This window comes from Brachionichthys hirsutus, chromosome 15 (genome assembly GCF_040956055.1).
Source record: "Brachionichthys hirsutus isolate HB-005 chromosome 15, CSIRO-AGI_Bhir_v1, whole genome shotgun sequence".
NCBI lineage: Eukaryota > Metazoa > Chordata > Actinopteri > Lophiiformes > Brachionichthyidae > Brachionichthys > Brachionichthys hirsutus.
The window spans coordinates 12,080,107-12,107,606 of NC_090911.1; the positions used below are offsets into that span (position 1 = coordinate 12,080,107).

The 27,500-nt window shown below is 51.3% G+C and overlaps 3 protein-coding genes and 2 non-coding genes across 7 annotated transcripts; 1 reads left to right on the forward strand and 4 right to left on the reverse strand.

The window, feature by feature from the left end:
• Window positions 1-4,040: 4,040 nt before the first annotated feature.
• Window positions 4,041-5,993, reverse strand: lactb2 (lactamase, beta 2). The gene is made up of 7 exons (XM_068748735.1): window positions 5,856-5,993; window positions 5,453-5,613; window positions 5,207-5,327; window positions 4,946-5,124; window positions 4,719-4,867; window positions 4,553-4,640; window positions 4,041-4,443 (listed from the first exon to the last, which is right to left on the reverse strand). The coding sequence occupies exons 1-7, from the start codon at window positions 5,975-5,977 to the stop codon at window positions 4,400-4,402; spliced, it is 864 nt and encodes a 287-aa protein (XP_068604836.1). The 5' UTR covers window positions 5,978-5,993; the 3' UTR covers window positions 4,041-4,399.
• A 1,991-nt stretch (window positions 5,994-7,984) lies between these two features.
• LOC137904538 (ATP-dependent 6-phosphofructokinase, platelet type-like) lies at window positions 7,985-17,836 on the forward strand. Of its 3 annotated transcripts, XM_068748731.1 has the most exons (22): window positions 7,985-8,096; window positions 9,293-9,366; window positions 9,565-9,642; window positions 9,774-9,963; window positions 10,057-10,222; window positions 10,391-10,435; window positions 11,438-11,546; window positions 13,124-13,219; window positions 13,338-13,430; window positions 13,559-13,684; window positions 13,766-13,830; window positions 13,917-13,986; window positions 14,197-14,343; window positions 14,420-14,490; window positions 14,595-14,682; window positions 14,987-15,139; window positions 16,530-16,694; window positions 16,778-16,839; window positions 16,991-17,102; window positions 17,190-17,289; window positions 17,374-17,479; window positions 17,598-17,836. In XM_068748731.1, exons 1-22 carry the CDS (start codon window positions 7,988-7,990, stop codon window positions 17,752-17,754), a joined length of 2,382 nt encoding a protein of 793 aa, XP_068604832.1. In that variant the 5' UTR covers window positions 7,985-7,987; the 3' UTR covers window positions 17,755-17,836. The 3 variants fall into 3 exon arrangements, with proteins under 3 accessions (XP_068604832.1, XP_068604834.1, XP_068604835.1); XM_068748733.1 differs by lacking the exons at window positions 7,985-8,096; window positions 14,987-15,139 and adding an exon at window positions 16,019-16,171; XM_068748734.1 differs by lacking the exon at window positions 7,985-8,096 and having other exon boundaries at window positions 13,917-13,965.
• trnar-ucu (transfer RNA arginine (anticodon UCU)) lies at window positions 12,425-12,516 on the reverse strand. The gene is given in 2 exon segments: window positions 12,425-12,460; window positions 12,480-12,516. It is a non-coding gene; the product is annotated as a tRNA-Arg (tRNA).
• On the reverse strand, window positions 12,723-12,814 carry trnar-ucu (transfer RNA arginine (anticodon UCU)). Its single transcript is given in 2 exon segments — window positions 12,723-12,758; window positions 12,778-12,814. It is a non-coding gene; the product is annotated as a tRNA-Arg (tRNA).
• Window positions 17,837-18,267: 431 nt separating the features above from the next.
• On the reverse strand, window positions 18,268-25,107 carry pitrm1 (pitrilysin metallopeptidase 1). Its single transcript, XM_068748656.1, has 27 exons — window positions 25,061-25,107; window positions 24,571-24,676; window positions 24,372-24,478; window positions 24,130-24,281; window positions 23,920-24,034; window positions 23,727-23,823; window positions 22,935-23,095; window positions 22,717-22,843; window positions 22,556-22,644; window positions 22,325-22,453; window positions 22,102-22,215; window positions 21,541-21,637; window positions 21,256-21,390; window positions 21,027-21,165; window positions 20,819-20,935; window positions 20,604-20,733; window positions 20,401-20,521; window positions 20,254-20,330; window positions 20,012-20,177; window positions 19,814-19,914; window positions 19,612-19,732; window positions 19,498-19,539; window positions 19,276-19,388; window positions 19,024-19,146; window positions 18,722-18,867; window positions 18,541-18,643; window positions 18,268-18,440 (listed from the first exon to the last, which is right to left on the reverse strand). Exons 1-27 carry the CDS (start codon window positions 25,105-25,107, stop codon window positions 18,347-18,349), a joined length of 3,069 nt encoding a protein of 1,022 aa, XP_068604757.1. The 3' UTR covers window positions 18,268-18,346.
• Between the last annotated feature and the right edge of the window lie 2,393 nt (window positions 25,108-27,500).

A 27,500-nucleotide genomic window follows, 5' to 3' on the forward strand; every position in this document is an offset into this window, starting at 1 on the left:
GAGTGATTTCCATGACCTGTTGTTCTTACAAACTGGACTCGGCTGTCCCGTCGGGTTAGCGTCGATGGCGTGTGCAACAGTTACGACAGGGCGTGTCCAGGGAGAAGAAAGGTCCCTTTAAATAGTGATTAAAAAGCTATATTGAAATATTGTCAAGTAAAAATGAACGAAATAAAAAGTACATTAAAAAAAAAAAGTGTCTGAAATCACGCGGTAAGCGTTAGCAGCTCAAGTAGTGTGTGGGGGGGGAGGGGGTCTGCAGGTTTTAAGTATTACATTAAATATCAGAACGGAAGTCACTCGCCTTACATGCAAAGCATCCTGGGAAAACATCCACAGAAGACCGTGTGGCGTCATTCAGTCCTCGCTGTAAGACAGAAAAAACAAAAGGAATGACTTACATGATAGAGAATCGATCAATCTGGAATATGGACTTAAGACTATCCACACCCAAAAGCCACAGGGCCAGATCGCCATGGTAACCAACCAGAACACTTGAGCGTTTAGTTAGGGCTGTTTAACGCATTAGAATATTTATCGGTCTGTTTGCTTTCATCACATAATTAATATTCTATCAACAGAAATTATTCAATCTCAAACAGGATAAAAAAAAAAAAACCTTCTCCTTGTATTTAATCGTTTATCGTTTTCCCGCTGCTGTAAAACCATCAGCGGACTCTTCCTTCCGACTGGATCTGGAATGAATCTGGAATGAATCTGGAATGCCGAGGCGCCCGTGAAGACGTTCACCGCGCCGCGTGGGCCCCCGCCTGGCCCCGCCCGGCCCGGGATCGGATGTAGGGATGTGTGCGTTCGATAAACAGCCCGCTCAGCTTTCACGGTTTCTCAGATCGTGGTCTCACCCCCCCCCCCCCCGGGTGTGCTGGAAGTCTCACTCTGGCCCACAATAACATGGACGCCCGCTGCTTTTCCCACACGGTGACCTTGCCAGGGAGGACGATGGAGACCTTTTGACACGCTGTGATGCTGACCCGGGGCCAGCGTGGCGCTGCTCCGGGTTCACCGGGTTCCCAGTGGCTCCGAGTTCACTTTCACCAAAACAATCCGCCTGGCTTTAGTCGCCCAGCTGGGCCGACCGGAATCTCTTCCAGGAATCCTTTTACATGGACTGGGAACGTTCATTTTTCCTCTGCAGACCAGGCCCGCGTTGAAAACAGCCGTTTCCCGTCGCAGCAAGAAACGCCGAAAGTGTCGCTTCATCACCTTAGCTGATGTAATCGGGTGAAAACAGAACATTTTGGGAAGTGTCCCGGGTCACACGGCCTCCTCGGCGAGTTGCTCCGACCTCCCGAGTCCGGTGAAACCTTCATCACGACATCAAAATGATCAAAATGAGACTATGGCCTTTTCAGCTGAACTGAGACAGGAAGTGCCTCCCATATCATTTCCTGTATTGTGAAATCAGCCCGGGGGGGGGGGGGGGGTCTGTAAAAGTAGGACGTTCTGATCCGAAGTGAGCCACCTCCTCGTTCACTGCTTCGTTCCGACGTGCACAGAGGTGCCTTTCGGTGCTGTTAGCCACTAGCTTAACGCCGCTGTCGGTCGCGGTGGTGCGGTGCATTCTGGTTGTTGTAGGTCTTCTCCCATAGCCCTCTGTTTTCTGGTGACAGTTCACACGCACGTTTAAAACGCCGACTCCATCCGGAGGGGCGGGCCTTCGGAGAGCAACGCGCCGCTTATCGCTAACGGACGGTCGCTGCAACCCGCAGCAAAATGAAACGTGTTAGAAGAAGAAGTGAGGTTTGTCGGTCGGCGGTCAAGCCCTAAACATCTGCTGGCTCTTCCCCCTGCCGCGCGTGTGCGTGCGTGTGTGTGTGTGTGTGCATGTGCGTGTGCATGTGTGTGTGTGTGTGTGCGTGTGTTAGAGACAGCCGTTCTTTCAGTCAGTCGGACAAAAACCACACATTTGACGATGCACCTGCCGCCGCCGCTGAGAGGACAGCTGACGTCTGGCCAGCTGCACCGGCGTTCTTCCTGCTCACACGGGGACACGGGGACCCTGGGACCCTGGGACACGGGGACACGGGGACACGGGGACTCAGATCGGTCTCGAGCGCCGCGGCGGAGGCCAGAGGTTTGTGGTTTCAGCGCCGAGCTGTAAACGCTCAGGAGGAAGCGAGTTCAGAAGGCACGATTCACGTTTCGCCGTCGGCCCTTCACGCCTCGGCCGTGATCTGGGTTGAGGTGTGAAGCTCCTCTCCTCTGATTGGCTGAAAGGAGCACAACAGGAAGTAAGGACTCCGCCTGCGTTTTAAATCACAGCTCGAGATGAAGGCGTGGCTTCGTTTGAGATTTCCTGATAGCAAATGATGCCAGTAGCATGATTAGCTATCAGCTATGGAGCACGGCCTCCTCCTCCTCCTCCTCCTCCTAGTCTCTTGGGGGGGGGGGGGGGGGGGAGCAAATCCTGACAACATGGCCGGCATGTTGCAATCCTTCCCAAAGTTCACTTTGCTTTACAGGAAAGAGCAAACAAGCCTTAAAAAAAAAAAGAAAAGCCAAAAGCTCACGAGTCCGGCGCTCAGAGGTAAGACAACCGGAGAGGCCTGATGGCGCCGGGACGGGACGGGACGGGACGCATACCAGCACAGCAGCGAGCGTGGACGAATTCCTGAGCTCACAGCGAAGGCCAGTCAGACAATCAGGCTGACAATGGAAAGCAATGGAGGCCTCGCAGCCCCCCCCCCCCCCCCCCCATCGCATGATGCCTTCAGGTCCAAACACAGCCATCGTCTCTCAGAAGCGTGTAGGACCTGAACGAAGAACTCTCTGAACATTTCAGAGAATGAATACTTATTATGTAACGTCGTTACGACATAAGGAACGTCTGTGATGATGAATATATGTATTTACTGAAATATCGTTGTTTTACACTTATATAATATAAAAGATAAGCGCAGCGTGTTCTTCAGGCAGCGTTAATCACAAGCCATTATTTACCCCCCCCCCCTGCCACTTTTCATTTCCGTTATCATGCATGTCATTCTGACATCAGCACAAGGAGAAAAGAGGCAACGGTAAAAATAATAATTATTATTACCGTTAAAGTTAAATGTGTTTTTTTGTAAAAATAATAATTATTATTTTTACAAAAAAACACATTTAACTTTTTACAGCGGGCTTCGTGGACCCCCCAGCAGAACCGCTTCAGTATGAATACATCGATATATAATAAATAAGTAATAAAGCGTGTTATTACGCAGAGTTCGTGTGTTATTGTTCGTCTGACTGGTACCAGAACCAACAACCTGCCTGTCAATGGCTGCTCGAGGAAGTCTCGAGATCACAATAATAAACAGGAAGACCGGAAGCCGATGCGGCTGACCCGTCAAAATAATAGCCCTTTAAAGAAAAAAAAAACAATCTTTAGCTCATTTGATATGTATATAAATGTATTTAAATGTTGTAAGCAGAAAACCGGATATATTTATGAGATCATGAACGCTGTTTAGAATCGTAGATTTATATTCTAGCTAACGCGAAAAAACAATTGTTTTATTTTGAAATACAAAAAAGGAAGTGCGCGTTTACATTTAATTCTCTCAACAATAATAATTAAAAAAAAATGGAACTCCGAGTAATGTCTGCCGGGAATAACACTCAAAGTTTCCTTGTGAAACACAAACTCACGTTAAATCGACCCGGGGGGGGGGGGGGAGGTGTGACCCACCTGAGAGCCGTCGGTGCGCGCGGTGCGCGATTGCCGGTGACGGGTCCGGTAAGCGGGACCTGTCGGCGGCGACCGGAGCCGCCATGTTGGTCTGGCTCAGAGGCTCCTCGGCTGTTTATCTTTACCGACAGCTCGCCCCCCCCCCCCCACACACACACACACACACACACACACAAAACACACACACACACACGCACACACACACACACGCACCACCGACCGAAGAACCGGAACAGCGGCAGGCAACGATTACTAGATGGAACTTTGGTATTTCACGGCTTCCTTTCCAGCTATTAACAAATAAAAGAGTCTCAGAAGTCATCGAAATATTATTTAATCGAATTCCTTCATTAGAGCTCGACCCTAAATACCTTGATAATTATCATAAATAATTATTATGTCTGTTCAGAAAAATAAAGAACATGAAACAGCTTTTCATTCATTATCCCTCAGATTTACTGCATTTAATCATTTCAGTTCAATATAAACCATAATAATCCAAATATGTACAACCTAATGCCGTTACCGCCCCCTGGCGACCATCTGGAGAACTACAGACAAGCGCTCGGTTCGACAGAAACACGCAAAGCGGTGCGAAGACGAAGCTGCGAAGGAGAATGTGACACGCTGGATTGGATTTGTGGGACTTGAACCATTTCCTCTGCTCCCCGGTGACACGGGATGGGACGGGGGGGGGGTCGTTGTTCGTCACAGGTTACTTTTCCAGATGTTGTTCTCTGAAGATTCTCCCACTGAAGGAATAAAAACAAAAACAAGAGCCCCCCCCCCCGATCAGTCCCGCCCACACCTGGAGCGCCCACACCTGGAGCGCCCACACCTGGAGCGCGCCGCTGGACGTACCGCGGCTGATCTTGCCCTCCCTCTCCAGCTTGCTGATGTGGTGCAGCAGGTTCCCGTGCGCCGCCGGTCGAAGGTGTTCCGGCGTGTCCTGGAAGAGACGCAGCAGGAAGCATCAGCTCGCGTTCCTCCGGGGCCGCTTACCGACGCCGGCGCCGCCGCCCCGGACCTTGTAGACGATCCCGACGAGCTCCATCGAAGAGAACGCCCTCCCCGCCGCGCTCCCGAGGGCCGCCACGATCTGCTGCTCTCTCGCCAGGCGGTGGCCGATGTAGTGGCGGATCTTAGAGCCGGCGTCCCGGACGACGGGCCCGTGACCTGCACAAGCACGCCTCGGGCGTCAGACGAACAGCGGCGCCGGGGCCGGGCGCGCCGCGAGGGCGGGGCGGCGCTCACCGGGGTAGATGAGCTCCGCCTCCGTGTCCAGCAGGACCTCCAGAGACCTCATGTAGTCGTGAAGGTCCTCGAACACGGCGGTGCCCTCGCCCAGGACGCAGTCCCCGGAGAAGAGCGCCGCCTCCTCCTCCAGCAGCAGCGCCATGTGGTCGTCGCTGTGGCCCGGCGTGAACATCACCCTGCGGAGGAGCAGAACCGTTTCACGCACGCGCTCGGGTCTCTTCGCGCCGCCGCCGCCGCGGCGTCGGCTTTCGTGCTGACTTGAGCGTGGCGCCCTCCGTCCTGATGACGTCGCCGTCCGTCAGGTAGGTGAAGCGTTTGGACCCGGCCGTCTCCGCGGCCCGGCTGGAGCGAGGAAGTTTGCTGACTCGGACGTCGGAACCTGCAGGAGGGGGAGACGGAGGAACGCTGAACCCGAGTCCACGGCGGTTACGCCGCCGCCCGTTAAGGACCCGGAACCGGCCCGGCCCGCCGCGACTCGTCCGAGTCGGCCGGTCGAACCCTCACCGGTGATTTCCCTGCAGATGTCTTCGACCCCGCCCACGTGGTCGGCGTGCCAGTGCGTGATGAGGATCTCCTGGATGGCGGCGCCGAACTGTCCCAGAACCTTCTTCAGACTCCTGACGTATTCCGGCATGGCGGGTTCTCCCGTGTCGATCAGAACTCGCCTGGAATGTAAGCACACGTCACGCACAGGAACCACAAACAGCGGCCTGCTCGTTAATCAGTCGCTTCCTTGTCTAATTAGGGTCGCGTTCTGATTGGTTGGTTTTTCTGCCAGGCAGCAGGGGCGCTTCTGACCCCATGGAAAGGGAACGTCACACGCAGACAATGAGGATTCAGGGCAGCGGCTCCACTCAGCCTGAACGACGCTAACGCTAATGCTAACGCTAACTGGACCGAGCGTCACCTGCGCCCGGTTCCGACCAGATAAGTGTTGGTTCCCTGCAAGGTCATCGGTCCCGGGTTGCAGCCCAAAATGCGGACGACTCTGGAAGACAGCGACTCAATCCGTGGAATAACAGCAGTCATAGCTCGGGGGTGGACAAATCAAAATAACAATGGTGGCCGAAGCTACGGGGAGCCGGAAACCGAGTTTCAAAATAATATAACTACTTCCGGTACGTCAAAAAAGATAAGCGCTATATTTTCAGCGGAATTTCTTCAGAAAATGAGAAATGGACGGAGCATCGACTAAGATGCTAAAAAAATGTTAAAAAAAACATTAACCTCACTTAAATTGGTTGTTTTTGTAGTTTCACTTCCATAATTATGCAAAAAACAAACAAACATTGAACTGAGTCAAAAAGGATAAAACGTCGTGGAGGGAAAGACCAGGAAAACTAGAGAGACACAGGTAGAATGTTTTTGGCTTTGGTGGAGGAGAGTTCACCGGAGTCACTACGCACTCTTATTTTATTCCACGCAGGTCAATAGCAGAAAACAGCCACTGGGCGGAGCTGTCGAGTCACCACATTCAACTCTGGATTATCAGCGCTTTAAAGTGATGTAATAAACTCACTGTCCCTTTCATGTTTTACCATTATTTAACTTCGACCAGCTTCGTGTTTTTACAATCAATATTTTCCCCCATATTGATATTATAATAGACTAAAATAGATTTGCAGCGGGCTTTAAGACAAGCTACATGCCTTCAGTTATTCACGGCATACAAAGCAGATAAAGCTCTCACCTCTTTTTCCAAGGGTCTCTTGGGGGGGAGAGAGAGATAGACATAGATGGAGAGAGAGAGAGAAACAGAGGCGTGATTGTGTGGCGGAGTTACAGAAACTTCCACACTGTTTGCTTTGCCAAGATTCTTTTCAACAGAAAGGAATGGGGCCCGGTCCCAGGACCCGGTCCAGGACCCGGCGTCCTCCTCGGGGGGCCATCCAGTCGACTCACACAGTTGAGTGGTTCCAGTTTACTGTCAAATAAAGTTTTTTTTAGTCACAAACACTTTATTATGAAACACAACTATTGCCTGAGAGCAGATGAAGAAATTCTGAGATAAAATTAAAAGATGACATCTCAAGGTCACGATTACCGAAGCTCGGGAATGCTGTCTGACTTTGGTTGATAGAGTTGAAACGATCGGCTGATTGGAACGCTTGAATAAATATTAAAAGCGTTGAATTTAAATAATGGTAAACATAAATTATAAAATCATCACGGGAAAAAGTCCCTCAGAAATATTTTTACATATCTGAGTCTTGTGTTCAGCTCTATGCTGCTGTTATTACATAACTCGTGTAATAACCTACTGTTTGTTTTGTAATACGTCAGTTACAACACTTTGTCTTTTTCTGTTCTCTTGAATTCAACAAGTGTTTGAGTTCCGGCTTGATAAATAGACCCTCGGTTCTGATTGGTTGAGGGATACACGTCGGGTACGTGATCTGCGCGGCTATTGGTCGGTTTAGCTGTCAGTCAAAAGAACGCTTCACTCATTGGCTCACCGGCTCTAATGGTTCAGACAGGGGACTCGGAAGAGGCGAAGAGAGATGAGAAAAGTGAAGAGCTCTCACTCTGTGCTATTTTTAAAACAGGGATGAAAAATGAGCGAAACATGACATTGCAGATATTTGATATTTTAAAACCTGATTGAAGTCGGTTTAAATTTTCAGTCCTTTCTGATCACAACCATAAATGTGATTACCATAAGTATTTCTCATTAAACGGTCAAAACACTTTGACTTTTTTGCTTTAGAAAAAATAGAATTAAGCTGAATATTTTTACTTGAGCTTTATGAAACATTTAATACAATAAATGAAATAAAAAAATGAAATAAACCTTTTCAGAGAAGCTCTTGGAGACCTCGGAGACTGAGGTTGGCGCAGGGGAGTAAACGCTCTACCCGAGGGCGTATCTGTCCTGTTGGAGTCATCTCACGACATACACGATCTTTGCTCAGGGGGCGTGTACGTGAGTGAGCGCAGAGAGGGCGGCTTCCACTGCGGTCCGCTCCAGCATCCACCTGCGGGACCGACAGTGAGTGGACGCTTGTTTTTTTTGGTCGGTAACAGGGCGACGTGACGGACATGGCGGGGGCGGTGACACCGAAGCGGCAAGACTCCCGGAAATTTATCGAGAATCTGTCCGGTGCCGGTAAATCCATCGCTGTGCTGACCAGCGGAGGAGATGCCCAAGGTAATAGGTCCATTATCGGACAGAGTCGCTATATCATGAATGTTAGGGGACATTTTTATTTCACTTGTATTTAAGGATTATTTGTTCTACGTTAAATAAAACGTAAAATATTAAACGGGAGAAATGACAGAAACCTCTGGGCCAACATCCGATTGACGACGTGCAACCAGAGGCTTGTCCGATAAAGGGCGCATCGCGTTACAGTTAAATTTTCCTGTGAACATTTCAAAGTTTTTTTTTTTTTTTACTCCAACTCGGGCAATGAACAAAGTAAAGGTGGGTTTATTTCACTAATTTTTCCGCCGCTCGGGACTCCGCCTTCTATTTCGGTAGTATGCAAATGAGTGTGACGGTCGGTTATGCAACAGTTCATTCATTCATCATTTTTACACCGATCACTGTTTATATTCAGTTAATAATCCAGATGTGCATATGGAACATCTGCAAAACAATCAATATCAACAAGCGATCAGCGGATCGTTCATAATTTATTTCCTGTTTTTTTTTGTGACCTTGAAGGGGCTGTATTTATTTTTTTATTTTGACAGTCGATATTTTGTAATCTGTGGGTTTTCCATAAAGAAAGCGGCACTAAAGGTTTCTTCTATAAATATAATCTCTCCTTGGATGGTTTCTGCTGAAACAGGAAAAAGTTCAATAAAAATAAAAATAATTTAGCGACTATAAACAAAATGCAGAAATCTAATAAAGCAAAATGTTCGAAGAAAGATTTAATATGATAAATGTCCCGAGGACATTTTGAGCACAGTCCACCAAGGAGGGGCGGGTCGAGACCCCAGAACCTTCACCGCGTCCAGAACCCTTCATCCATCGAGCTTTATGAACGAACTTTGTGTTTAAGTTTTATCTTATTCATATAAATCTGCGTTTTACGACGTTTAAATGTCATCAGGCAGAATATAAAGAGCGATTTATGGCTAATTCTGCTTCCATAGATTTAACTTAATGATTACAATTATAAGATAATAATAGGCTAAACAGGAAAAGGAACACACAAGACAGGAAGCAATAAAATACAGGAAATAACCAAAAATAAACAACTCGGCTTTGTTTGTTTGGTCTCAAGTCTCAAGTCAGGAATGAAACAGGAATCCTGAATATTTGAATACCATGTATGATATCCACAAGGATTCCTGTCTCCATGACGACTGTTGACTTTCTTTGTCCCACCCCAGGTATGAATGCGGCGGTCCGGGCTGTCGTCAGAATGGGAATCTACGTGGGAGCGAAGGTCTACTTCATCCACGAGGTGAGTCGCGACTCGGGATTCGAGTTCCGGGTCCCAGCGTGGAGATGATTGCGTTACCTGGGGGGGGGGGGGGGGGGGGGCTGGCTTCATTGTTCGCCGTCCGCACCGTCATCTTCATCGGCCTCCATTCTTCGTCGACTTGTCTGGTGTCGTTTTATTGTGAAGGAGCGTCTGAACGATGATTGTACTTCCTGTCAGGGCTACCAGGGGCTGGTGGACGGCGGAGACAACATCGAAGAGGCCACATGGGAAAGAGTGTCCAGCATGTTGCAAGTGGTGAGCAGGCGGCGCCGACCGTGACCCGAGGTTCTGTTGCCCCCCCCCGATCGGCAGGAGTGACAACAGATCTGAAACTAGAGCGAGAAAACGGTTCCGTCATTCCGGTTTGTGACGTTTTGTGACCCCAGGGCGGCACCGTCATCGGCAGCGCCCGTTGTAAAGAGTTCCGCACCCGCGACGGGCGCCTCAAAGCCGCCCGCCACCTCGTGCAGCACGGCATCACCAACCTGTGCGTGATTGGTGGAGACGGGAGCCTGACCGGAGCCAACCTGTTCAGAGAGGAGTGGGGCGGCCTTTTGGATGAGCTCCGCCACCAAGGTGACTCCACGCCGCGGGGCGGGGCTTTTCACTCCGCGTTGCGCTCCATGTGACCTCACGTGAAGCTAACGCCCCCCCTCTGCCGCCGTTCAGGCCTGATCAGTGAAAAGGCAGCCCGGAGTAACTCGCCGCTCCACATCGTCGGCATGGTGGGCTCCATCGACAATGATTTCTGCGGCACCGACATGACCATCGGCACCGACTCCGCCCTGCACAGGATCATCGAGGTGGTGGACGCCATCATGACAACGGCCCAGAGGTGAGCCGAGCCCAGAGACGCAGCCGGACTCGGCAGGAAGAGGCTAGTCCTCCACGTAGCCAAGACAACCGGCTCATCTTAGACGCCCCAACGACGTCAAAGACCGTTCAGCTCAGCTAAGGGATTATTTACCTTCCGTCTGACTTTCATCGTGTTTTGTTTCTCCAGCCATCAGAGGACGTTTGTGCTGGAGGTCATGGGTCGCCACTGTGGGTGAGTCCGTCCCCTTCTTCTACTGAAGTCACAAAGAGATCAAATATAGCATGAAAAACCAGAAAAGAAAATAACAGGAAGAGCGAAGGACGCTCAGGTTACATACGCTAACCCTAATCCCTAACCCCTAAACTCTAACCCCAAAACCTAACCCTAAACCATAACCCCTGAACTCTAACCCCTAAACCATAACCCTAACGCTAAATCTCAGTAACTAAACAAACTACACTGAAACTAGAGAAAAGCACTCGGGGAGCACAGACCTCCACCAAGCAGCTCATTCCCCTCCTAATCAGATTTACGGCGTCCACACGGTGATCTGGATTTGATCCGTAAATGGAGTTTTAACTCTGAGTGCCATTCACGCCTCAAGACTTTCTTGAAATCCAAACATTCACTGCCAAACTCTGACATTGAAATCTATTCAATGGTCAATAACTCCGGAATGAAATGCGGTAGAGACACACCGATGAAAGAAGAGACTTTAGTCTTTCATTCGATGTTTGCATAGTCAAAATAAAGAGCATTCTGAGGCACTCAATGAGTTAATGTTAAAATGTAATATTTTTTCCTAACGTATATTGTCATCAATATTCTTCTGTAGCTTTCCGAGTTACCTTACTAACAGCCAAACAGACAGATAAACACCGATAGATAAAAACCCAGAACCTCCTCGGTGGAGGCAACAATCCGGAGGCGGCGCGAGGACCGAGCCGAGCTCATGCACCGGTGAGGCTGATGAGGAGACGAGCAGCAGGTGTCCGGAGCAGCACAGGTGATGTCGATGAGCTGATTACAGGTGTGGCCGGCCGAGCAGCCAGACCTGAGCAGGAGGGCGGAGCTACGTGGAGCAGGAAGCTCCAGAATTGAATCATCATTTCCTGAAACATAACCTCCTCGTGGAGGCCGATAAATCGTGATTGAGGCTGTGGAGATGAAACGTGTCGAAATAAATATGCTGCAGGAGGTAAAAATGGAACCCCGTTCTTGAAATGTGTCCAGATACCTGGCTTTGGTCAGCGCCCTGGCGTGCGGCGCAGACTGGGTTTTCATCCCAGAAATGCCTCCTGAAGACGGCTGGGAGGACAACATGTGTCGGAAGCTGTCTGAGGTAACGCAGCAGTCCAACACAGTCCACCGGTTTGTGTCTCAAAGTCCAACGCTCCATTTCCTGTCTGAATAAGCTGAGGGAATTAAAATCTCCTCCTATTTGGAACTGTCCAAAGAAGTTTTAAACTTGAAAGCAGCAGAGTTGTGTAGGCAGTTTTTTTGTTCTTTTAACTAATTGTATAATAAAGACACATGATCATGTGGTTTGGTCTTAAATTGTTTTATCAAAGCTTTGGGCTTCAGACATCCAAGCAAAAGGGTTGGCTGAGTGAAGCCAAGAAGAGTGAAAACATCTTGCTTATATAGGCACCCATTCTTTCATTCTTAGAACAGGAAACAGGTGTTGTACAAGGGAAATTCTAAGTAACAATATGGGAGGAAGTCATAAATTCTAAGTATCAATACGGAGATGCAGTCCATGAACCTTTACCACAAAACTTAGCTGCATACGAGGGTCTTTCGTTGAAGCGTACTTCCTGTCTAGCAACATTGTTTTTTCGTCTTGTCACACCTCTGCAGACGGTTATTTAGCGAGTGGAAAGGAACATTGTGTTTTTTCACACCTTTGCAGACAGTTGTTTTCCTACCACCGTCCCTGTAGGTCAAAGTTACTTAGCATTGTTTAATCGCCACTTAATGATTATTTGATCGCTCTTACAATTATTGATTATGTAATTGTCATTATACTTAGGAATTAGTTTACTGCCAATACAAGAGTCGTGCACATGACATTTCGGATCACCGTTTCCACCTCGTGGTCGAGTTTCCTTTCACGCCTGAACAGAAACTCAAAAACTTCCTTGCTTGGGAAAGTAAATCGAACCCAATGTGGAGGCAGCAATTCTCTGATTTATGGTTAAATCTTGTTTGAAAAAAAATCGACTCTAGCAGGACTCGAACCCACAACCTTTGAATGACTTCTCCAGAGTAGTCCTAGAAGTCCAATGCGCTATCCATTGCGCCACAGAGCCAGATGACAGGTTCGTCCATAGAAATTAAACTCACAACCTTGTTGGGCAATCTGCACTTGAAAGAAAAGCGACTCCGGTGGGACTGGAACCCACAACCTTCGAATTACCTACTTCTCCAGAGTAGTCCTAGAAAGAAAAGCGACTCTGGTGGAACTCGAACCCACAACCTTTGAATTACCTCTCCAGAGGAGTCCTAGAAAGAAAAGCGACTCTGGTGGGACTCGAACCCACAGCCTTTGAATTACCTCTCCAGAGTAGTCCTAGAAGTCCAATGCGCTATCCATTGCGCCACAGAGCCGGATGACGGGTTGAGCCATAGAAATTAAACTCACAACCTTGTTGTTTTAACAAAACCAACAAGTATCGCGGAAGAAAAACTTCTTGGGCAATCTGCACTTGAAAGAAAAGAGACTCTGGTGGGACTCGAACCCACAACCTTTGAATAACTTCTGCAGAAGAACCCTAGGAGTCCATTGCGCTACCCATTGCGCCACGGAGCCACAAAGAGACACGAAGGTTTCATTGGGATTATTTCTTGCTCCACCTTTTGTCAATGCAAATGTTCTCTGTCCCGTCTTCACGTGCGTTTGCTTCCGTATTCTTCCAGAACCGCGCTGATAAGAAGAGGCTGAACATTATCATCGTAGCCGAGGGCGCCGTAAATCGTCAAAACAAGGCAATAACACCTGATTATATCAAGGATGTAAGTCCAGAGGCGCCTTGGTCGTGTCCATGGTTCCAACCCTCCCGTTTGATCCGACTGGACTATTTGGTGATGACATATAAAGACTTCCTTTCTCACTGTCGTCCTCGATATCCAGCTGGTGGTACGCTGCCTGGGCTTTGACACCAGGGTCACCATCCTGGGCCACGTGCAGAGAGGCGGGACCCCGTCTGCCTTTGATCGGATCCTGGTGGGTCCCAGAAACGTTAATCCTTGTCTTTGTGGGTCAAAATCTCTCCGTCCTCCTCAGACGCATCGAGCCCAGCATGGTCATCCGCTTAACGCTGCAGCCGCTGACCTTTTACGTGACCTTTGCAGGCCAGTCGTATGGGCGTGGAGGCGGTGCTGGCCTTGCTGGAAGCGTCCGCCGGCACTCCCGCCTGCGTCGTCTCTCTGGTCGGCAACCAGGCGGTTCGACTGCCGCTGATGGAGTGCGTTCAGATGGTGAGTCCAGGTCGGAGGGACGGAGGCCGGACATCACACAAGCATGCGCGTGAACGATCCGGTTTTTCTTATGCTCATCAGACCCAGGAGGTACAAAAGGTCATGGACGAGAAGAAATTTGAAGAGGCAGTGAGATTACGCGGCAGGTAATCCATTACTCCATTACCCCGGCAACAGATTCCAGACAGGTTCCGATCTCTGATTTTGACTTTCGGGAATTTTTTACCTGCAGGAGCTTTGAAAACAATCTGATCACCTACAGACTCCTGTCCAACCGGAAGGCTGATTCCGAACTCCCAAATGTAAGTTCCCAAAGAAAAATCCATGATCACATCCCACAAAAAATCGTTCTAATCTCTCCACCAGCGGCTCTGAGATCTGGTAGCCGAAAGTCTATTATGCGAGGTCACGGCCGGCCGCAGTCTTCTTCACGTCCGCCTCGTTGTTTGTCTTTAAATGTCGGCGACATTCCGTCGCCAGGGCGTTCACACGCCGCTCTGTCGCCCCCACAGAGCTCCTTCAACGTCGCCGTGCTGAACGTCGGCGCGCCGGCGGCGGGTATGAACGCCGCCGTCCGTTCCGCCGTCAGAGTCGGAATCACCGAAGGACACAAGATGTTTGCCGTTAACGACGGCTTCGAGGGTCTGCACAAGGGGCAGGTGAGAGGAGACGCGGGACTCGGTCCCGGTACAGCAGAACCGAACCGCGGCGCTCCAAATGTTTCCCTCCGATCAGATCAGGGAGATCAAATGGGGAGATGTTGGCGGTTGGACTGGTCAAGGCGGGTCTCTGCTGGGAACCAAACGGTCAGTTGAAGCAAAGGAGAAGATTTAAGGCGCTCGGTGGACACCGTCAGTGAAAAGCCCGATCTGTTCTGTTCTGTTCTGTTCGGTTCGGTTCTGTTGACCAGAACTCTCCCAGGCAAACATCTGGAGGAGATCGCGGCGCAGCTCCGGATCCACAGCATCAGCGCTCTGCTCGTCATCGGAGGGTTTGAGGTACGAACACGACAATAATCGATGTGATAATAATCGATAAATGACCTCATGTGGTGGGAAAACATGCTCATGGTGTAGCGGTAGCGGTTAGCATCGCCGGTTAGCTATGGCTAGCGGGTGAAATAACAGCAGGCTGATTTCCTCATTACGAGTTTACTAGCTCGGACGTGAGACACAGCGACGCTCCGGCTTTTGTCCTCCTGTCCTTGTTGAGGTTGGACATCCTCACGTCCGTCCCCGTCCTCATTCCCCCTCGGTTCATCCTCAACACCAACCTATGAGATGCTGCGTTTCACCGCTGCAGGCCTACGTGGGGCTCCTGGAGATTTCAGCAGCGCGGGACAAACATAGCGAGTTCTGCGTGCCCATGGTCATGGTCCCCGCCACCGTGTCCAACAACATACCCGGGTCAGACCTCAGCATTGGTTCGGACACCGCTCTGAACGCCATCACTGATGTAAGTGTCAGTGTGCTTGTAGCGGGACTCGACACAGTCCGGGGGGGGGGGGCGGTGACGGACAGCCCGTCTCCTCAGCGACAACCAGGTCAGGTGTAAGAAAGACCTAGAAGACACACTGCTGACCACGCCTTAATTAACTGGTCCCATCAAACCAGACTGGCTTATCTGCCGCACGCACACACACACGCACACACACACACACCCACACACACACCCACACGCACACACACGCACACACACGCACACACACGCACACACACGCACACACACGCACACACACACACACGCACACACACACACACGCGCGCGGATCATAGACTTGTTGCTGGTTGTTGTTGGAGGCGTGCTTCTCAGCGGGCGTCCCAGGTAAGTGTTGAGGCATGCAGTCACGTGACCGTGGCATGATTTTGGCGTGTGGCCCCGGTTTGTTTGGGAAACAGCAGGGAAGCTCCGCCCCCCTCCATCTCACCCAAACACAGCTGGTAGCTTCACAGTCCACGTTCTCGACATTAGTTGCTGCTTGTAAATAAAAGGAAGCGTCGGAGCCCCGCCCCCCACCAAAAAAAAAAAAAAAACGTTATCTCATGGCAACACCATTACATCCCATTTCTTCTCAGCCAATGGGAAGCCAAAGCCCCCATCGCCGGGAGAGAGCCAGCCTGCATGCATCACGACCTCATTTTAGCTTTAAGTTCTGAAAAATAAATTAACAGCTAAAAATAGAATTTCACGCACGGATCTACTTCATAATGCATATTCAAAACAATTAGCGTGTGCCAGTTGCTATGGTAACTTAGCAACCATGGACACAATGGCAGGGACTATGCACTGTGCACCCTAGTGGTCTAACCGTCACACTGCGGCCACCACCATCAGGCCCTGGAGTCCCTGCTGCAGCTGAACGAGGCCCGGGCCAACCACCAGGAGTTCTGCATCCCGATGTGCATGCTGCCCGTTACCATTAGCAACAATGTGCCCGGCACAGACCTCAGTATCGGAGCCGACACCTCCCTCAACGCCATCGTGGAGGTAAGACTTCCTCTGTGGAGGCCACGAGCAGGTCGGCTGACCTCGTCGGACTCTGGTCGGACTCCGGTCGGACTCCGGTCGGACCGTGAGAGGTATCACGCCGCATGTCTTTAGACCTTTTGATCTATTTCTATCTCAAGTAGAGCTGCATTTGATCGTGGCAATAAAAGATTTTAATTCACGTGAAATATATTAAGACGATAAATTCCTTTGAGGTTTCCCAGCGACGCCTTCAGATTCAGATAAAAAGAAATCTGAAAGGAAAAGAGCAACAAATCAATTTCGTCATTAAATGGCCGCCGTTCGGAGATCCGTCCAGCTCTATTTCCGCCGTTAATAACTCGCGTTTGCGATTCAGACCTGCGACCGCATCAAGCAGTCAGCCAGCGGCACCAAGCAGCGGGTCTTCATCATTGAGACCATGGGGGGCTACTGCGGCTACCTGGCCACCGTCGGCGGTCTGGCTGCCGGCGCCGACACCGTCTACATCTACGAGGAACCGTTCGGCATCCGAGACCTGCAGGTCAGCTGAGACAAAACAGGAACACATAAAATACTGATATCACCTCCCCAGTTTAATGGAGAGGGGGGTCACTTGGTTTTTAGGCCAATGTGGAGCATCTGACGGAGAAGATGAAGACCACCATCCAGAGAGGCTTAGTGCTCAGGTGAGGCTCCGGTCAGACCACATCCTGGCGCTTTGTCGGGTGAGGCTCCACAGAGCCCGGTGTTCGGACCACTGGGAGTTCGGTATTATTTGACTCATGTCTCCATGGAAACAAGGAAACCCAACCCAAACCCACGACTGCTTTGTTCTAGAAACGAGTACTGCAATGAGAACTTCACCACAGACTTCATGTACCAGCTGTACACCGAGGAGGGTCGGGGGGTTTTCGACTGCAGGAAGAACATCCTCGGCCACATGCAGCAGGTCGGGCGCATCAACAGGACGCGCCACAAACGACCGGTTTACACAAACACGCATTTTGTGACATTGTTAGATCTTTTCTCTTTACAGGGGGGGGCTCCGTCTCCATTTGATAGAAACTTCAGCACCAAAATTGCTGCCAAGGCCGTCCAGTGGCTGACGCGGACGCTGAGGGGCTGTTCTCAAGGAGGCGAGCGCTTTGCTTGATGAGGATTTCCCCTCCGCCTGTTTGTGAGGACCTGAAATGCGCTGACGCTGGTTGTCTCCACCGCAGGCCGAGTGTTCACCAACGCCGAGGACACCGCCTGCCTGCTGGGGATGCGCCGCAGGGCTTTGGTGTTTCAGCCCGTGGCCAAGCTCCGGGAAGAGACCGACTTTGTGTAAGAAGGTTTTCACGTTGAAAGTCCCGCTGGAGGACATGTTTCCGCCCCCCCCCCCCAAATATGAAATGGAGATCCGGAGCTTCGGTTTTGGTCTCACCTTGTGGTTTCTCTTCAGCCACCGGATCCCCAAGGACCAGTGGTGGCTGAAGCTTCGCCCACTGATGAAGATCCTGGCGAAGTACAAGACGAGCTACGACGTGTCCGACTCCGGCCAGCTGGAACACCCGACCCGGTTCCGACCCAAGGAGGGCGACACATCAGCGACCATCTGAGGGGGGGGGTTATACTGTATGATGAGGTCACGAGCCTTTTCAAGACTTTAGATAATTAAGGGAATGTCTCAACGTGCTGGAAGAGCCGAAATTATTCTAGATTTGAAATAAAGAATATAAATATATCTATATATGAAAGTGTATTAGAGTCCTGCTAACGCAGCCGTACGTCATGGTTGATGGATTAGCGGGACCTCCAGATGTTTGTGGGCCCGCCTGCTGCTGTGTTGTTGCTTTGTGTGTCCGTGTTGTCTGAAGCTTGTACACGTCGGCATCTTGTGATGTCACTGCGCAATAAAGCATTTACTGTGTCGTAGGTCAAAAGTAAATTAGATTATTGGTTTTTACACAGAATTCACCCAAGAAGAGTTCAAATATACTCAATATTGAAACCGTAACTTCAATGTCCTCCCTTTTAGCTCTGCTGCTTAAACCTGGAGCTCTTTGAACGCACTCTGAAAATTAATCTTTGAGATCTGAATCATAATCAATATAATCAGTGACTAATAGTCCAACACGCTTTTATTTCAGGATGATGTCATAATTTTCATAAAGTCAGCTGAAGACTCGGATCAATCAACATTTGATTGGATTATTTTACAATCCACGAAGGGTCTTTCTGAAATCTTTCGTTCTCCGGACCCAGAATGGCGACGCCCCGCGTCCTCTGTCCCGCCCCGAGGTACCTGCAGGAAGAGCGAACTCATTTTACGCCTCAAGTTACCCGACACCGGAACCGCTTGGTTCTCCGTCCCTTCTTCCGGAACGTTCCGGGGGCGACGTTACCTTTCAGCCGCCTGCACCAGGCTTTGATGGCTGACGGCGAAGAGGCCTTCTCTGTGCTGCTGCTTCATGTCGTGCGTGACGCCGCTGAGGAAGCGACGCATGCCTGCGAGGAAGCAGCAGCAGCCGTTACCCATCCGGTCCCGCCGGCGGCACGCGGCGTTTAAGACGGCGGGAGTCTCACCTTTGTCTGAGGGGGCGACAGGCGAGTCCACACCAGAGAAGACGGACAGTTTGGCTTCATCGATGTCCTGCTGGCTGAACCGTCCCGACTTGGCCCAGTTCACACCTTCACGAAACGCCGACAGGGTCGCAGCCGAGTTCGGATCCCTGAGGCGGCGAATGCGCTACTTCAATATTTAAACAGTTTCCTCTGCGGTCGAATATTTAAAACGGAGACGTTTCGAAACAGACAAAACAAGAATCGCTCTTCCTTCAAACGATATCCGACTTCACATTTTGACCAGCAGGTGAACCGACGCCCACCTGTAAGAATAAAAGGAGAAAAGACCTCCTTTGTGCATGGCCCCGCCCCCATAGGCTCCTCCTTTCTCCCGTATCTCTCTGTGAAGAAATTTCGCCGTCATCATCCGCGCCAAGACGCGCAAGCTGCCAGAAAAAGAGAGAATAAAAGACGAAGAAAGACGCGGTCAGACTGAGGAAGACTTCCGGCACAACGTAAAGATGAAGAAACGAACCACCCCCCTCCCCCCCGCATGCAGGTGTAGGCGCCGCCACCTGGCAGTGTCCTCGTGGCAGAAGGGGACCGTGCGGCTGCTCTCGCTGATGAAGTTGACAGGGAACGGCATCTGGAAGAAGGTTTTCATTTCCCAGGGTTGGAATTGAGGCTCCTGGAACGTCGGAACAGAAGACGCTTCATTCAAGGGCCGAGTTGCATCAACGCATGTTAAAGAATAGAAAACGAGAGACAGGAAGGAAGACGATCGCCGTGGGACTTACAGCGATGAGCTTCCTGATTGGTCCGTGGGGGTCCAGCGGCCTCTTGGGGAATAAAAACCACGAGTGAATAAATCCGACTGAGCCTCCTTTAACGACTCTTTGATCAGCTCTTACCTCTCTGATGTTCGACTTCACAGGCTTCAAAGCCTTCTTGTTCGCCGCGACGTCCTTCATGAAACTCTCCAGCTGCGCTGCCGCGTCCGGCGTTTTCTGCGGCGCGGCGTTGACGGCGCACCTGCGAGGAACAGACGTTTCATCCAGCGACTCCCCGTCTCCAGGTTAACTAGTCGCCGTCAGACCCCCCCCCTCTCCCCACCTCATGCTGTCGGGGTTCAGGAGGTGCTTCTTAATCCTGGGCAGGGTTCGCATCACGAGGTTGAGGTCCGAACCCTCGGCGATCCTCTTCATGAACTTCACCTGGAGAAAAAGAACGAACACGAACGCGTTTCGAGTCGGTTTAAAGTTCACCAGTCAGATTATTGGGATTAAAGCGAGAAGGAAACGGCTTCTGTACCTGCTCCATCCCGCCGAACGCCTCCTGGAGCTCGCCGGACGGAGTCAGGTGACGCTGCGCCCGCGTCATGGCGTAGTGGTGGCCCGAGTGCGAGATCCCGTTGGCCAACTCTTGCGCCGACATCATCACCAGCACCCTGAGGCGTTCCTCGTCGTCGAAGCGGGGGCTGGGGGAAAACGTCTGACGGCGTCACGGCGTGGGCGTGTCCGACTGCTGGTCACGTGACGCGTTGGGGGTCGTACCTGTTGAATATGTCGCTCCACAGCCGAAACATGTGAGGGAGGTTCTTCTCCAGGCAGCAGGATGACAGCAGGACGCCCTGGGACGGAGACAGGAAGTAAATCCCCAGAGACGCACACGCACACGCACACACACGCGCACACACACACCTGCTCGTACACGTCCAGGTCGGCGAAGTCAGCGATGGCGTGGCAGGAGACGGACATGTTGCCCGTCCTCAGCTCCATCTGCTGAGCCTGCTGCCGGTAGTCCAGCTCGCCGCAGCCCATCCTGATTTCAGAACCCGCAGAGATGACCCGTGAACGTTCCGGCGCTCCGGATGGTTCCGGTTCCACACCTGGCCTGAACTCACCTGGTGACGACCTGGCAGAAGAGCGGGACGTGGAGCAGGAGGTCCTCCGGCAGGGAGTTGAGGCTGCACATGGCTCTGAAGTAAACCAGGCCGTTGGTGGGCTGCTCGCAGTACTGAACCGGAACGCCTCCTGTTGGGGGCGGGGCGGAGCAACGCGCGTCAGCAAACAGCGTGACAGGAACGCTGATCCGTGTGAGCGGACATCGCCCCCGTACCCGCAGAGCCGTCCTGAACAGCAGTGGCCGGGACCGTGGGCTCGATGTCGGACACCTGGAGCGCCGGCAGACAGGAAGTGTCCTGGGTTTCGCTCTGAGCGGCCAGCAGCTGCAGCCCTGTCCAGGAAGTCAAACACCAAACCGGCACGTCGGGCGCGTTAGGGTTCAGCCCCGGCCACGCCTGCTGAACGCGGAGGCTCGTCCCTACCTCTCTCGTAGATGTCCTTCCTGTCCGCCTCGCACAGAGCCTGGACCTTCGCCTGGAGCTTCTCCGTCTCGGCCCGCGTTTCTTTGTCCATGTAGGTGTCCTCTGGGCTCATGGACAGAGTCAGTCTGTGGGTGTTCTCCTGTGGGGGGGGGGGCGGAGTTTCATCGTTACATAAAGGAAGGATCAGCTGCTCGGTGAACTTCTTTGTCTTCCTGGCGAGCCGGTTCACCTTAAAGTAGAGCTTGACTTTTTCCTGGAGGAGGCGGGGTCTTTCCTTCAGCGCCCGTCTGAACTCCAAGACGTTTCGGTTGACGTGCAGCAACGCCACGGGGTCGCCGTCGTGGTTCCACGATGACGCTATGTACTGGAGGACGGGAGGAAATCAGAAAATAAAGTCACCAAACCAAAAGGTAAGAAGAGTTTAAAGAACACAGAGCTGGTGGGCCCGCCCCTAACCCCGCCCCCCCCGCCAGGTGACAGTTAAAGATCAGCAGATGACCGGCGGTGAACGAACCGAGGCCAGGGACAGACCGAAGTTGGTGGACTGATGCTTCATATCGATCTCGATGCTATGGAGCAGAGCTTCGATTCTTTCCTCCTCAAAGCCAATCCTGTGAAGCGCGAAGAGAAACCAGCGAAACATTTAGAACCTTTAACCCGCCGGGACGGAAACCATATCCTGCTGCAAACATGCAGAGACGATGACAAGCTTTAAGCTTAAAAAAAACATCAGGTCTGTTGCGTCAAACGTTGAAAGGACTCGTTAAAACAAGGTCAAAGCCACGAGCATCAACAGACAGTTAAGAGTTAACAGCTAGCTAACAGAGGAGTTAGTAAAGAGTTAATAGCTAGCTAACAGAGGAGTTAGTAAAGAGTTAATAGCTAGCTAACAGAGGAGTTAGCAAAGAGTTAATAGCTAGCTTACAGAGGAGTTAGTAAGGAGTTAATCAAGTCGACAGTAAATAGTTAATAAATGTTAAATAATAAAGCCTTTCGAGAACGTTAAGGAGACTTTTTTCTTAGACTTTTTTCTAATGAATCATTGATTTAGCCTGAAACGAGGCGAACGCGTTACGCTATGACGTCGTCGATGGTTTCGCTGATGATGCGCTTCACTCTCTCCGTGTCGTCCTCGTGCATTCCCTGCAGCCCGACGCTGAACGACGCCTCTTTGGTCCGGCCATTGTACCTGGACACGAGGACGATACCGTCACAGACGTGAAAGCGAGATAGGAGGCGGAGTTCTCCCGCTCGCCGAGGCTGCGCGGCCAGAGCAGGAAGTGAGGTCACAAGCGCACCCTACGGCCGAGCAGAAGTCCGTTCCTATCTTGGGCTCGATGAGGGCTTTGTAGAACGGAGAGTTCGGTCCAGAGATCATCAGCGAGGACAGCAGGCTGAGCGTGAACGCTTCAAACGTGTCGGTGATGCTGCACAGAAGCCACGGGAGGACAGGTGAATCAGAGCCGAAGCTCCGCCCCCTCTGAGGGGGGGGGGGAACCGTCAACAAGGAGGAGACGATGCGGGCGTACCCTCCCAGCAAGTAGCTCACACACAGCGTGTTCTGCCGGGCCGGATCCGGAGCCAGAGCGTCGGGGCTGCAGGTCACATGGGCCTCTCTCTGGGGAACCAATGAGATTCGGTTCGGTCCGATTCTCCTCGCCGTTCAGCCCGACGCTCACGCTCAACCTACCGGGCTGCTCCAGCGAGGCTGCGGGGGCACCTCGGTGTTTGGGTCGATGGTTCCAAACTTGGACAGAGCTTCCTGTTCGATCTGCTCGAGATGCTGCTCCAACGGCAAATCCCCGTAAGTGAAGAACCTGAAGAGACGCGAGAGACGCTTTGAGCTTCCCTGATCACTTCCTGTTCTCTCCTCTCCCAGGTAAACCAGGAAGTCCCCCCCCCCCCCACCTGGCGTTGGTGGGGTGGTAGTGAGTGGCGTGGAACCGCCGGAGCTGCTCCCAGCTGAGGTCCAGGATGGCGAGCGGTTCTCCTCCAGACACCACGCCGTAGGTGTGGTCCGGATGCAGCTTGTTCTGGACGTGCTGCGCGAAAACCTGCTCGTTGTCTGCCTGGAAGTGGAAACGCAAATTAAATAATCGTCACTAAGTGCGTGATAAAAAACAAACAACGAGGACGCGGGGAACCGACGGGAGTCTCGTTAACGGGATCAAAGCGCAGACTCACAAACGCCCCCTTCATCGTTAACGGGATCAAAGCGCAAACTCACGAACGCCCCCTTCATCGTTAACGGGATCAAAGCGCAGACTCACGAACGCCCCCTTCATCGTTAACGGGATCAAAGCGCAGACTCACGAACGCCCCCTTCATCGTTAACGGGATCAAAGCGCAGACTCACGAACGCCCCCTTCATCGTTAACGGGATCAAAGCGCAGACTCACGAACGCCCCCTTCATCGTTAACGGGATCAAAGCGCAGACTCACGAACGCCCCCTTCATCGTTAACGGGATCAAAGCGCAAACTCACGAACGCCCCCTTCATCGTTAACGGGATCAAAGCGCAGACTCACGAATGCCCCCTTCATCGTTAACGGGATCAAAGCGCAGACTCACAAACGCCCCCTTCATCGTTAACGGGATCAAAGCGCAGACTCACGAACGCCCCCTTCATCGTTAACGGGATCAAAGCGCAGACTCACGAACCCCCCCTTCATCGTTAACGGGATCAAAGCGCAGACTCACGAACGCCCCCTTCATCTCATTGAAGACGACACCTTTAAACACCAGCGGGGTGTCGGGGTCGGACGGGTTCTCGTTCTCCAGCCTCCAGCCTTCCTGCCTGGAAGACAAAGAGCCAATCAGAGGAGGCGTAAGGAGTTTAAGGAGGAGCTGCGTCGGGCCGCGGGGGGGTGGGGGTGGGGGGGTCGACACTCACCTGAAATCCTGCTCCCGTAAGCACGGGAAGAAAACGGCGTTCAGGTAGACCGACAGGAGGTTCTGGAAGTCCTTCCCGTTTTGCGTTGAGAACGGATACATGGTGAAATCGCTGGCTGGTCAAAAAACACAAAAACAATCAAATCCAGCAGCGGCGCAAAGACACAAACCCCGCCCCCCCGGAGAGGCGGCCCCCCCCCCCGGGCCGTACCCGTGAACGCGTTCATGAACGTGGACAGGGACCGGTTGAGCATCTTGAAGAAAGGGTCTCTGCAGGGATATCTCTCCGAGCCGCAGAGCACCGTGTGCTCCAGGATGTGGGGGACCCCCGTGCTGTCCGTGGGGGTCGTTCGGAACTGGACGCTGAAAGACGGAGGGGGGGGGGGGACACACGCGGCGAAAGCGTGTGAGGACACGCTCGGGTGCGACTATGGAAACGCTTTTAAAGACAACCTGAAGAGGTTATTGGAGTCGTCTCTGGCCGCGTGGAGGTACCGCGCCCCCGTCCCGTCGTGGGTCAACGTCACCGCGGTGAGAAACAAATCGGGGACCGCAGAAACCTGGGGACACGGCGGGACAGGACGAAACGAGGTGAGAGCAGCAGGGACCGGGATGTTTCTGCGTCGGGACGCCCCGCCCCGCCCCGGCTCACCTCCCCGACGGTGAAGCCGTGGATCTTCTGACCCGGTCGGTACCGAGACGCCTCCTCTTGAGCGAAGGAGCTCGTCGGCCGCCGTGCTTGCTGCCGTCCATCGAACCTGGTGGGTCCAAACACCTCATCTTGTGAGCATCTTGTGATTTGACCCCCCTTTAAAACTTCCATTGAGAAAATTTAGGATTTAAAGACGTCAAGCAATAAAGCAGAAGAGCCGGGGGGGCTACAACAGACACGTGCTAAGAGCGTGTCCATCTTAAAATCACGAATCTAAACAGGAAACCTCGGAGCGGCTAGCCCCACGGCTAATACCCAACTCTGAAAATAATGCTAATGCTAATGCTAATAAATAGTTTGCTGGATAACTCCAGTTTGTTTTCATCAGCATCGTCATCACATTTGGGCAAATCAAAGCGCTTCCATTATCACAACATCCGGTGGGACTGTCATGCTAACAGCTAATGTGACATGCTGTTAGCTAACTTGCCTTAGATGACGAAGTTTCTGTAGCGCCGTCCTCATTTTCAAAAACATGCTGCAATAAATGACCGGATTAGCCGCGTGGGTCTGCTTCCGGTGTGTCACACGATAAAACCCACGCAGTTTTAATTTAATAAAGTCATTAATTCCACTGTGCTTCGATGTAGCATCCCGACTCCGCGTCCTCTCTTTTTGACACCGGTAAACTGAGCTGAGCTTCCGCGAGGGAATATGCTTGTTTCTGATTGGCTGAGCCAGGAAGAAGAGCAGATGTGATTGGCTATTACCTATGTTACTCAAACATGACTGGTGAGTTGGTTTTTTTGAGGAGTCGTAAAATTTTAACACAAATGTATCAATAAAGGCGAATGTCAATATTTTTTCACATTTAAAATATATCAACTTTAACTGATTTAGTGTATCTTCTGTAATTCCAGTATTTATCCAGCAGATGTCGCTATAAGCTCATGTGTAACAGTCAGAGCAGGGGCTTCCCGTCTTCATTTCATGCGTTCATTCCAGTTTAAAAGTGAGAAACACATTTAGTTAAAATGTATGCTCCCATTAATTTACGTCATTACATCATTCTATGATAGTTTAATCACTTTCATACATAACATGACATTCAATTTTAATTATTCTCTCTTTAATTGTGCTTTAATATTTACTACTGCTAAAACAACAATCTATTTGTGAGCCCATTTGTTCAATCAAAGGGAAGAAGAACACAAGAAGAACACAAATATCCCTTTCAATATAAAATAAACATTTATTTTGGTGTTGATCATGATGTTATTGATCCGTTATGTCCCTCAGCTGCTGGACATCCCAGCTGTTTCGGTAAAAACCGTGATCAGGTGGTGCAGCTCAGCGATCAAAGGAAGTCTCTGCTCAGCTCGCATTGACTGCATTTTCTCTTTCTGTTTCGAGGCGCCTGCAGTCATCGAGTTTCGAGTTTCCTCTGACAACATGTGGGGGACGTTCCAGCAGCATGAATAGGAGGCCTTGGTGAGGAGGCGGGAGGAGCAGGAGGAGCAGGAGGAGCAGGAGCGTCCTCCAGCGCGGCACCTGACTGCAGTCCACCAGCGTTTGTCCACTGGCAACAATAAAACCTTGATCACACACAAAAATATTCACCCTGACAACGCGGCCGCATGAAAAGCAAAGTACGGCCATGAAGGAGGAGGCGGGAGGTGAAGTGAGTCCTCCTTTCAGAAGGTTTGACCTCCGACCTTGTGTGTGTGTGTGTGTGAGGAGACAGATATATGGCCTCGTCCTTGTCTTTTGTCTCGTCCCAGGTTGTAATTCTTTCCTTTAGCTCTTCTTTATTTCATCTCTTCTTTGCTTGCTGCTTGTTTGTTGTTTGTCTCGCTGCATTTATCATTCAGCCTCTCCCTGATTCTCATTGGAGGACAGCTTGTGCCCCCCCCCCCCGAACATTAAATCACCCCTCGACGGGCTCATCCTGTCTTTATGAACGTATATGAATGCCAAATGCTAAATGCTAAATGCCACACATCCAATGAGAGGGAGGTGAGAAAACATTTTAGCGCCGTGAACTCGGCCTCGTTAATTTGAGGCGCTCCTGTCGGGTCGGGCTAATTAATCAAAACTAAAACGGTGATGGCTTAAAGGAAATAAGAACTCCTTTGTTTGCTGAGTTTTATTCTCTTACGCTTGGAAAGACGAGCGCTCGCTGCTGTTTTACATAAAAAACTGCATCAGAAAGACATTTTTCTTATTATATTATTTAAAAAAAGGCTTTTTTCCATTTCACAGTGACTTTAAGCTACTTGCTGGGAGGGGACGCCCGCATTGTCTCCTCTTTGCTGTTTCCACGGAGACATTAAGGCCATAAAGGATGACCTGCCCCTTTAAGGGCGACGGACGCACCCTGAACGCATCTTCTGCTTCAGCCCACAGGAGAGTAAATCTGCTTTAAAGGTTTATTACAAAGTCATAAACACTCAGAACGAATGCAGATATAATGAGCGCGCCTCCTTCGTCCTCCTCCTGCATCTTCGTCCTCCTCGTGCACCCTCGTCCTCCTCGTGCTGATCTGGGATCTGCACGGATCCCAGATCCCACTCCATCCAGACCAGCCTCTCCTCTCCTGGCGCTGAAATGTCAGGTTCTCCCCAGACCTTTTCATTAGTGCACATTTTAGATGGATAGCTGGCCCGGGTTCTACCCCCCCCCCCCATCCACCATCCTCCTCACCTCTGGGGCCAATTAGTGGGAAATAAATGAAGCTGCAGTGGCAAAGCAGCGCTTGCTTCAAACCCTCACGCCTAATTTGGAGATCTGTCTCTGATCTGAAGTGGGATTAGCGGCGTGATATTCCCTTTCATCCACGCAGGCTTGACATTTGTTGGCGGTTTGTTGAGTGGAGACTTCGGAGAATGAGTTGGGGGGGGGGGGACGGGGGCGCTCGGGGTCTGATCCTG